Source organism: Octopus bimaculoides, chromosome 3 (assembly GCF_001194135.2).
Source record: "Octopus bimaculoides isolate UCB-OBI-ISO-001 chromosome 3, ASM119413v2, whole genome shotgun sequence".
NCBI lineage: Eukaryota > Metazoa > Mollusca > Cephalopoda > Octopoda > Octopodidae > Octopus > Octopus bimaculoides.
The window spans coordinates 35,472,427-35,482,991 of NC_068983.1; the positions used below are offsets into that span (position 1 = coordinate 35,472,427).

Here is a 10,565-nt window from a genome sequence, read left to right on the forward strand (position 1 = left end):
CTCACTCAAAAATCCTATGAAGGCCAGTCAGGCGGTACTGGCATGCAAATGACATCCATGCCGGTGGCACATAAAAGCACCCATTACACTTTTGGAGTGGTTGGCATTAGGAAGGGCATCCAGCCATAGAAAACCATGCCAAATCAGACTGGAGTCTGCTGCAGCCTTTCAGCTTGCCAGCTCTGGTCAAACCATCCAACCCATGCCAGCATGGACAACAGACATTAAATGATGATGATGATGATATATATGTATATATATATAAAACAATATATACTACCTTGTAGGTGGGTATATGGAAGAATATGTATATGGGAGTTGGAAAAGTATATCTACTAGCTTTTTATTTTTTCCAACTGCTTCAATAAATCAACTTTCAAAAGAGGCTGATATGAGTGTAGAATGGGGCCAGCTGTTTTGTCACGAAATACAGGAAGTAATTTAGAGCCTTCACACAAGCAAAGAAACAGTTAATAAGCTCTGAAATAGTCACTCTCCATCACTTATCATTTCTAAATGCTTAATTTTACTCTTCTTTTTATTTCTTATTCTGTTTAGCACTTTCTTCCTTGTAATCTGACTATGAAGAAAGAATTGCAATTTATTGTCAACCAGACCAATTTTTTGGCGTATTTTGATTATAATTGTATTTTGTCTGTCACTATATGTATGGGTTTAGTTTTGTCTATAAACTGCTGAAAATGACACATTACTTTGGGTATGCATTCTCGCATTGAGTGCAATGACAGTAGGATCTTACAAAGGACTTATTTAAACAGTGACCTGAGGAGGCACATTTTACACCTTGGATGAATGACACTGATTACACATCTCACCAATATACTACAGGTGTAAAATGTACTGAAACAGTTGTAGTGATTTTAAATAAAGAATGTTGTTCATTCCATTTTCAATCATCTATATATATATATATATATACATCAGATTGGAGCCTGGTGTTGCCATCTGGTTTCACCAGTCCTCAGTCAAATCGTCCAACCCATGCTAGCATGGAAAGCGGACGTTAAACGATGATGATGATGATGATACACACACACACACATGTATGTATCATCATCATGTTCCATAATGGCATGGATTAGACTAAAAAAAATATGAGGTGCTTCATAAATTTGCATGTCATCCTTGCACAGGGGCCATGCTAATGTTCTCTGTATCATTCCAATTCTAAAATATGCACAGCCACATACATATATATATTACACATACGCACACATACAATTTATACATGGACAGTTAAATTTATATTCATTTTTACTCTCAATATTCAGCTAACTAAACAATCTGTTAGTGTTTCAATGAAATACTGACACAGGGCAACTAATTGAATGGCCTCTTAGTATTTCCAGAAATTCAGCCACAGTAAATATACCAAAGCAGCTAATTCCAAGTTGCACACACATAGAAACATGTAGAGATGGTTGCAAACATTGTTAAATACATTAGAAGATACTTAATATATTATAAATTGTTTATAGAGCAAGATTTGAATGACTTGCTTTGGTAGAACATCCTGGATATTGACTTGTAATGAAAAATACCTATAGCATCTATCAGAGATTTCGCAATTAGTCACAATATCTATTAAGAGTTGTAACTGATTGAATTTCCTTCCAAACATATTTTCATTGTCTAAAAAAATTACAAGCAAAAGCCACTTAATCAGTATTTGAACTTATAATGTAAATGGTTCGAGACTAAATACTAAAATGTCTTAAATCAATGTCGTCAGAAACGAAAGACACATTAGATAATGTAGTCCTAGTTACACAGCAACAGCAAAAAAAAAAAAAACGGAAAGTCACATCCGAAGTATTCTTCATCATAAGTCTGCACACTTAGAACTAATCTGTAACAAAATGCTGTTATTAATACAAATATTTAAAAGTATTCAATTTTATAGTGAAATAAATAGATAATTTATTAGATCGAAAACATATTCCAGTGAAAACTCAAACTGCTTTACAAACCTTCTCATTTTGAAGGCCGTCTCGTGGGCCCACTTCTACCACTTTCACAAAACTTGGTAAACCGGCAACCTATAAATGAAGGGAGATTACTCTAATGACTGATTATATCACAACAATCACTACCAGCATTCGACAGTCAAAAGCAAAAGATGAAACTATTGAATAATTTTTGTATAATAACAACAACAAAGTTTTTAGTACAATATGATTATAGTTTTCTTTCATCTTCTATTTCTTATACATACGTTTCAAACGTTCAAACAGAGGCATTTTAGCAGCTAGATCCACAGGATAGTTTACTGGTTCCTTGTTTCGTAGATCATGAGTTGGTATTTAGTCATATAAGTTGCCTTTCACCATGTCCTTGGACTAAAGATGTAACTCATTTTATTTGTTAGGCTACCAAATGGACATGACTTTCTAAAAGTTCAAAAAAAAATCTCTGAAAAACAAATTGTCATGATAAAGGCTACGTTTGCATGATTATCAGAAAGTTAATCAAAGAAAACAAGTTCTGATAAGCATATGTACAGAGTGAATAAAATATTACTCGTTCTGGATAGTTGACTTTGGGGTTCTTTTTTTTTTCTTCTCTAATAATTTGCAACTGATAGTTAATAATAATAATGACCATTTATTTATTTCAGAGGTACAGACTAGAAATTTGAAATGGAGTAGCAAGTCGATTAAAACGACCGCAGTACTTGAGTGGTACTTTATCAACCATGGAACAATGAAAGAGAGAGTTGATTTCGGCAGGATTTGGACTTAATGCTCTTTTTAAATGGAACAACTAACATTCGCCTTTGTAGCCACAAGGGTTCTCTCATACTAATAATAAACATTTCACTATTTACCACTACAGCGGTAGTTATAGGAACAACAATAGTAATATAGCGGCGTAAAATTTTCCGTGTTCACCTTTCAAATTTTTTTATATATTTTTTTCTCACAAACAAAACCTCCTTGTGCTTTCATTTATCAAAAAGTATATTAAAGGAGATGCAAGGATTGTGTCAGTTTATTACTTGAAGACGTTAAAAAAAAAAATGACATGAACACATGGTTTAAAGCATGTTGCGGTTCTCGTCATAATGAAACGAAACAAAATCTCTTCAAGGGTGACACGGAAGATAATTATAAAGGTGCATTATAATTTTCTGTTGAGTGTGAATGTTTATTTAAACTCTTGAACTCGGCATATAATTAATATTTTCTATTGAGTTCGAATGTTTATTTAAAATCTTGAACTCAGCATATATTTAACATGTTAAACTACATCACTACCTTTACTTGATTGAAAAGGAAATTAATTGCGAAGGAAGTTAATAATTCTTTCCTAACAAGCAGTTACCCAACTAATCCAATCATTTTATGATACTTACTGCTGTTGGTACGTAGTTTTGAAATGTTGACAATGAAACTATTTTCAGACATGACCGATATTTACAACATAATCGTTTAACAGACCTCGATAGCACATAAATCGCCATGTTTCTGATTGCAAGGCAGATCAAGAGAAATAACTCTGGTTTCTTCTCACATAATTTTTCATGACTTTTATAATCTCACTAAGAATATTGCCACTTTCGAGATTATTGGTTTCATTTACCTACTGATTTATTTTATAAGAAATTCATCACTTTTTTTTTTTTTCAAATACCGCAAGAAAACAATATACATTTTTGACTTAGTACATAGTAATTTCTAAGAGCGAATGCCTTAGTGTAATTGAAATGAATTTAACTATAAATCGAAAATTCATCCCATAATCAGCTTACCAAGAACATAAACACACACACACACACAAAATACTTGTACTGTGCTTATATTTTCTATAATTTATAATCTAAGATCAATACTGATTATTGGGTGAGGAAATCATTATTTGTATTACCGTTCTCATAGTTAATGTTTTCAAATTCCTTGAATGTAAAACAATGTCGAAAGTTTCTTATAATCAACCCATATAATGCCCATTCACCCTTTCTTTCTGACGTTATTTTATCCTTTCCACTTGACTATAACATTACAACATACGTTCAGCAATTTATCTTTCATTTTGTTCTCTGGTTTTGATTCAAATAAACGCTGCTCATGACACAGAAAAACGACGCTCCTAAACTACCAAACATTCAGTCCAGAAATGATATTTCTGGCAAATATTATGACGAATATCATTGTTTATTTACTTACATGCAATTCAAAATACTGAGAGTAAACTTATAATCTCGTACTTTTTTTATTTTATTATATATATATTTTTTTCTCATTTTCTCTCTTTGCAACATGCAGCTCCTTTGATTTGAGAAATATTTTACAGCCAACAGGAAATATTTGACTTTGGCAGAAAATATTCCCAAAACAGAATTATATAAATCTTGCTAGCTGTCTTCACAATTCGCACCCATTCAGATCGAGATTGGCACTGAACTGCAGTATGAAGCAGCCCTCCACGTCACAAGGAATACTACTTGTGAGGTACCCAAGATAGTTCTTATGTTCTATCTAAAAATTATCTTTACTTCAATCAGACACGATGTCGTTTTCAATCCCTGTCACTTTGCTTGGTAGACTTCTTGGGAGCCCTATCACATTATCTGGTAGGCTTAACGGGAGCCCTTTCATCTATCCTTTTGTGACTAGGACATTTCTTCTGTCTCGCGAGTTTGTGCTTGGCATCGGTGATATTGGTATACTGGGACTTGGCTTGGATTCGAATGTCTGACACATTGATAATGCGTGTTTCTCACAACTGAAGTTAACACCTGAGAAACTTGGTCGTAGGAGCTTTAAGTTAACGAACCTAAATAGAGATCTTGGAAACTCGACCATTAGCAACAGCAGCAGCATCACCACCATCACCAATATCATCATCCCTCTCAACCACCACTACCACCACCGTTATCATCAACACCATCACAACCGTCATTGTCAACAACAGTAACGACCTATTTATTAGTTCCATTTCCATCACAATTCCTTGATACAAGATCTTGAGCCAGTTAGGGACCTTCAACATAGTCGCTTGATCAACTTGAAATAACAAACAAATATTCCACAAATAAAATCCCAGTATTTTAAATACGGAATATGGATAATGTAGTTCTAGATATCCGTAAAAAGTTGTGGTTTTCATATTTAGAATGTTTTTGATCATGCATTTTCTCAAACAAGGTTGGCCAGAAACACCGGCGCAAAACAACAACTCATATCCACTTCATGTTTTCCTGACCCTTTATGCAGGCATAGGTCCAGGGCTCAGAAAACCAAAGAGAGATCGACGACTAAGGAACACCTCCTTAAAAAATAAATAAATGACAAAGTTTAAAAAGACTCACAGCAACCTAATATTTTGAGAGGATCCCTCCACTCTGAAGGACCGAAAGTGTTCTTGCTCTACCTTACAAAAATGTCTCTCAGATGTCATATCTAAGTAATAAACGAGATCAAAATGTCTATTTTATTTCGTCCATCCTTACATCAATACACATGATCGAAGTCAAATTTCATCCCTAAATTTTAGTTCGTATATCAAACAAAGGATGAAGGACCGCTTTCCGATTAGTGAGATTGATGTGGTTGATGTATACCTCGAACTATCTGTAAATTAATGTTTGTTGACAAGGAGGGGGGCTTCAGTCCTGAGAAGAAAGGGTCAGGCATAGTCATTAGCGCAGGGTCTGGCAGATGGGATGCATATCATAAGATTACGAAAGGAGAAGAGATGAAAGTGGATCGGGTAGACCTTGATGGAAAGGGCATGCAGCTAATAAATTCTTGTATGAAGGCCGTTCTAGGAGCGATAAAAGACATAAGTAAAAGAAACAGTGCTTTTCTGTAAGACAAGAGTTGGTGTTATGTATTCTTTTGGTTCGTGTTGGGACAATAAACAACTCATTGAAGGTGTTATTATGATTCTATGTCTTTATTTACTTGGCATGTTTACAAACTGTATATGTATAGCGGAGTGATACACACTGTGCGTATTCGCTTTATTCACAGTTCATACTGTTTACTAAATGCGCTTAACAAAATAGTACTAATAGTGGGGATGCATTCATATATACGTATGCTTACGCATACACATAGATATGAACATATAACATCCCTTCTTGAAAAAGGATCTTTTGGCAATGAAAAAAAATATAGAAGTAATCTCCCTTACACTAATGGATTGTCAGCGCAAGGGTGGCAATCCTGCAGCAGAAACCGTGAGATTGTTCTGCCCACACACGTGGTTTTCTGCTTCCTAATCTAGCAGAACTAGTTACTATTTACTTTTTTTCTTCCTTTAACGGTATCGATTGGGTGGTAAAATATTCGGTCTCCATCAGGTGGATCTTGTGCTCCGCACTGATGTCTGAGATGTGCGTAGTGTTGATGTGTTGTTGGGCTGCTGATGGGTGGTTGGTGTTCGTTGAGGTGATGATTCTGTAGAAGCACGGATTCTGTGTGTGCCGTCATCCGCTGTGGGTGTTGTAGTTCTTGTTGGTGTTGTCACTGATGTTGGAGGTGTTGTGCATCTCATCCTTGAAAGCTCTGGTGTTGGGTGGATGTGGGCCCTGTTTCGTCTCAGCTGCCTACCAGATTCTTCATTATCATCATCGTTTAACGTCTGCTTTCCATGCTGGCGTGGGTTGGACGGTTTGACTGAGGACTGGTGAGCCAGAGGCTGCACCAGGCTCGATCTGATCTGGCAAAGTTTCTACAGCTGGCTGCCCTTCCTAACGCCAACCACTCCGAGAGTGTACGTGCCACCTGCACGAGGGCCAGTCAGGCGGTTCTAGCAACGACCACCCCAAAAGGTGTTTTTACGTGTTACCTGCACGGGAGCCAGTCCGGCGGCACTGGCAACGACCACGCTCGAATGTTGTTTTTCACGTGCCACCAGCACATGTGCCGGTAAGGTGACGCTGGCAACGATCACGACCGAATGATGCTTTTCACGTATCACTGGCACGGGAGCCAATCCGTGGCCTTGGCAACGATCACGCTCGGATGTGCTTTTAACATTCCACTGGCACGAGTGCCAATCAGGTGGTACTGTCATCGGCCACGTCAGCAATTTTGATTTTGATTTCACTTGCCTCAGTAGGTCTTCACAAGCAAGGTTTATTGTCCAATGAATGAGGGGTATTCATAAATGGGCTGGTTACACCCACTGGCATAAGCCATGGGCTATGGTCTCACTTGGCTGGTCGGGTCTTCTCAAGTACAGCGTATCTCCAAAAGTCCTGGTCACTTCTCATTGCCTCGGTAAGGCCCAATGTTCGAAGGTCGGGCTTCACCACCTCATCCCAGGTGTTCCTGGGTTTACCTCTTCTACAGGTTCCCTCACTGCTTGGGTGTCACACTTTTTCACACAGATGTCCTCATCCATTCGCAACACATGACCATACCAGCGCAGTCATCTCTCTTGCACACCACATCTGATTCTTCTTGAATCCAACTTTTTTCTCAGGGCACTTACACTGTCGTCTATGCACACTGACATTACACATCTAGCGGAGCATACACGCTTCATTACTTGCAAGCTTACGCATATCCTCAGCTGTCACAGCCCATGTTTCACTGCCATGTAGCATGGCTGTTCGCGCACATGCATCATACAGTCTACCTTTTACTCTGAGCGAAAGGCCTTTTGTCACCAGAAGAGGTAGGAGCTCTCTGAACTTTGTCCAGGCTATTCTTATTCTAGCAGCTACACTTTCAGAGCATCCACCCCTGCTACTGACTTGGTAACCTAGATAACGGAAGCTATTAACTAGTAGCTTTTCTCCCTGGAATGTGACAGAAGCTGTTCTCTGCACATTTTCAGTGCTCATAGCACCTGAGCATTTGCCATATACAAAAACTATCTTCCCAGTTAGCATCCCTTTGATATTGCTGCACCTCTTATGTGTCCATAGCTTACACTGGGTACATCTTATGGAGTTTCTTATTTCTTTACTGTCCACAAGGGGCTACACACAGAGGGGACAAACAAGGACAGACAAACGGATTAAGTCGATTATATCGACCCCAGTGCGTAACTGGTACTTATTTAATCGACCCCGAAAGGATGAAAGGCAAAGTCGACCTCGGCATAGCGGCAGACGAAATACTGCTAAGCATTTCGCCCGGCGTGCTAACGTTTCTGCCAGCTTGCCGCCTTCATATGGAGTTTCTACTTACGGCTTTTCTATAGATCGAGCAGGTCCATCTACTTGAAGGGATTTGTGGTTTGTCTGCCTTCCTACTTATTAAGACTTTGGTTCTAGCTAGGTTGACTCTAAGGCCCTTCGATTCTAGTCCTTGCACCCATACCTGAAACTTCTCCTCGAGTTCTGATAGTGACTCAGCAATTAGAGCAAGGTCGTCAGCATACAGGAGCTCCCAGGAGCATCTTGTCTTGAATTCCTCTGTTATTGCCTGGAGAGCTATGATGAATAAGAGGGGGTTGAGGACTGGAACCCTACCCCTACTCGGAATTCTTCACTGTACTCGTTGCCAACACTCACCTTACTGACAGCATCCCTGTACATGGTTTGCACAGCTCTCACTAACCATTTATCTATCCCTAGTTTCCTCATTGATCACCAGATAAGGGATCAGGGGACCCTGTCAAAGGCTTTCTCCATGTCAACGAAAGCCAGATACAGAGGTTTATCATCGGCTAGGTATTTCTCTTGCAGATGTCTTACCAGGCACGAACCCAAACTGCGTTTCATCTAGACTGACTTTCTCCCTAATTTGTTGGGCTATGACCCTCTCCGTGACCTTCATTACCTGATCCAACAACTTGGTACCTCTGTAATTATTTGTATCTAAAGCGTCCCCTTTACCTTTGAAACTGAGTAGGACATAAGTACTTGCTGGTCCTAAAGAGGAACTTTAGTTGTCGTTGTTATGTAGCTTCAAGCAACTTAAACTGCGTTATAAAACGTGTCCTTTTTCTAAGATTATAGGGTGTTTATTGAGGGACACTTGGTTGTTGTTTCTGATCAGTTCCTCATTGGCTCGCTTAGTGATTTCATTTTGTATCGGTTACAAACGTTGGCTTACATTTCAACTTCCATGTCAAGCGAAGGAACGAAATGTAATCGCAATTACACATTGCTTACAAGTGGGATGTTAAACATTTATGCTAGCTGACAGTGTCGCACTAAACCAAAAAGAATTGATGGTTCGTATCCTGTCAGGTTCCGTAACCAAGACGCTTAATACCGACTAGCATAATTCACCAAGCAGTAAACAGGAAACGAAAGACAATAACTTAGTGTATAATTAATTGCTTCTAAGATAGGCACAAAACCAGAGATTTGGTGGGGAAGGGTTAGTCAATTATAGCAACTCCAGTGTTTCATTGGTACTTTATTTTATCATTAACCCAGGGAGGATGAAAAGCAAAGTTTTTCTAAGCGGGATTTGAACTCGGAAGGTATAAGACAACAACGCATTCTGCTGGGTGTTTTGTTAGCTTGATAGTCTTCCTACGATGCTGGAGAATGTATCAGTATCATCAGTAACTGACTCGAGTACACCCTTCTCTGGAGATCTTGTACTCGTTTTGTGTATACAGCAGCCTGCAGTTTTTTTCTAACTCAATGAGATGTCTTATATACATAGTACGTTGACGTTTCGTATAGCAATCCAAGGGAAATAACTTTGGATGCCTTAAAACTCGACAAACGTGTCGATTTATGATGCATTGTCTTTGATATGGCTATCAATTTAATCACTTAACAAATTTATATCACCTCAAAAATTCTTCTCTATCGCTTTTTAATTTCATTTTAAGTTGAGAGAACTCAACTATGCAGGTTTCTGTGAGAGAGGCGACGCACACAAATGCATCTGTATACACAATAACGATATGTACACACGTTATTAAGTGACGTGTAAGAAGAGTAGTTATGAAATTGCCAGGGATGAAAAGAAACTTGCTAATTTGCTCTCAAAAAATACAAAGGACAGGTTTTTTTTTTCCTATTACAAAATAATTTAATTGGTAGAATAATACATCAGTCTATTAAATAAACCGTTGCGTTTTTTTTATGAAAGAGCAAATATTGTAACTGTTTTCTTAATATAATATCTCTGGGTAAATATCTATTTAAGTTTCCTATTTCTTTATTGCCCACACGGGGCTAAACATAGAGGGGACAAACAAGGACAGACAAGGAGATTAAGTCGATTACACGACCCCAGTGCGTAACTGGTACTTAATTTATCGACCCCGAAAGGATGAAAGGCAAAGTCGACCTCGGCGGAATTTGAACTCAGAACGTAGTGGCAGACGAAATACCGCTAAGCATTTCGCCCGGCGTGCTAACGTTTCTGCCAGCGATTAGGTTCGCATTCACACATATACTTGTATGTGTACATGCGCATGTACAAGGTTATGATCGTAACTATTTGCGTACATATCAACATATGTATCTATATGCGTGATGCTATACACATTTTTGTATACGCATATATGCGCAATCTAAATTTTATGCACGTTTACTATATGCTCTTGCTTATTTTCTCTCTCTACTCCTTCCTTACTATTCCCAGCCTTTCTCTCTTTTCTTCCTTTGCTATCTT

The 10,565-nt window shown here is 38.2% G+C and overlaps 1 protein-coding gene and 1 non-coding gene across 3 annotated transcripts in view; both read right to left on the minus strand.

The window, feature by feature from the left end:
• Positions 1 to 4,066, minus strand: part of LOC106876249 (hydroxymethylglutaryl-CoA lyase, mitochondrial) — a 21,256-nt gene extending 17,190 nt beyond the window's left edge. The window contains exons 1-2 of one of the 2 annotated variants that reach the window (XM_014924740.2): positions 3,889 to 4,066; positions 1,992 to 2,060 (exon numbers count right to left, since the gene is read on the minus strand). In XM_014924740.2, coding sequence (XP_014780226.1) covers positions 1,992 to 2,060; positions 3,889 to 3,897 — 78 coding nt within the window. In that variant the 5' untranslated portion in view covers positions 3,898 to 4,066. Of the gene's footprint in view, positions 1 to 1,991; positions 2,061 to 3,376; positions 3,522 to 3,888 lie in introns of those variants that run through there. The other variant, XM_014924738.2, reaches the window with a different exon arrangement.
• On the minus strand, positions 1,110 to 1,211 carry LOC128247455 (U6 spliceosomal RNA). Its single transcript, XR_008263833.1, has one exon. It is a non-coding gene; the product is annotated as a U6 spliceosomal RNA (small nuclear RNA).
• Positions 4,067 to 10,565: the final 6,499 nt, after the last annotated feature.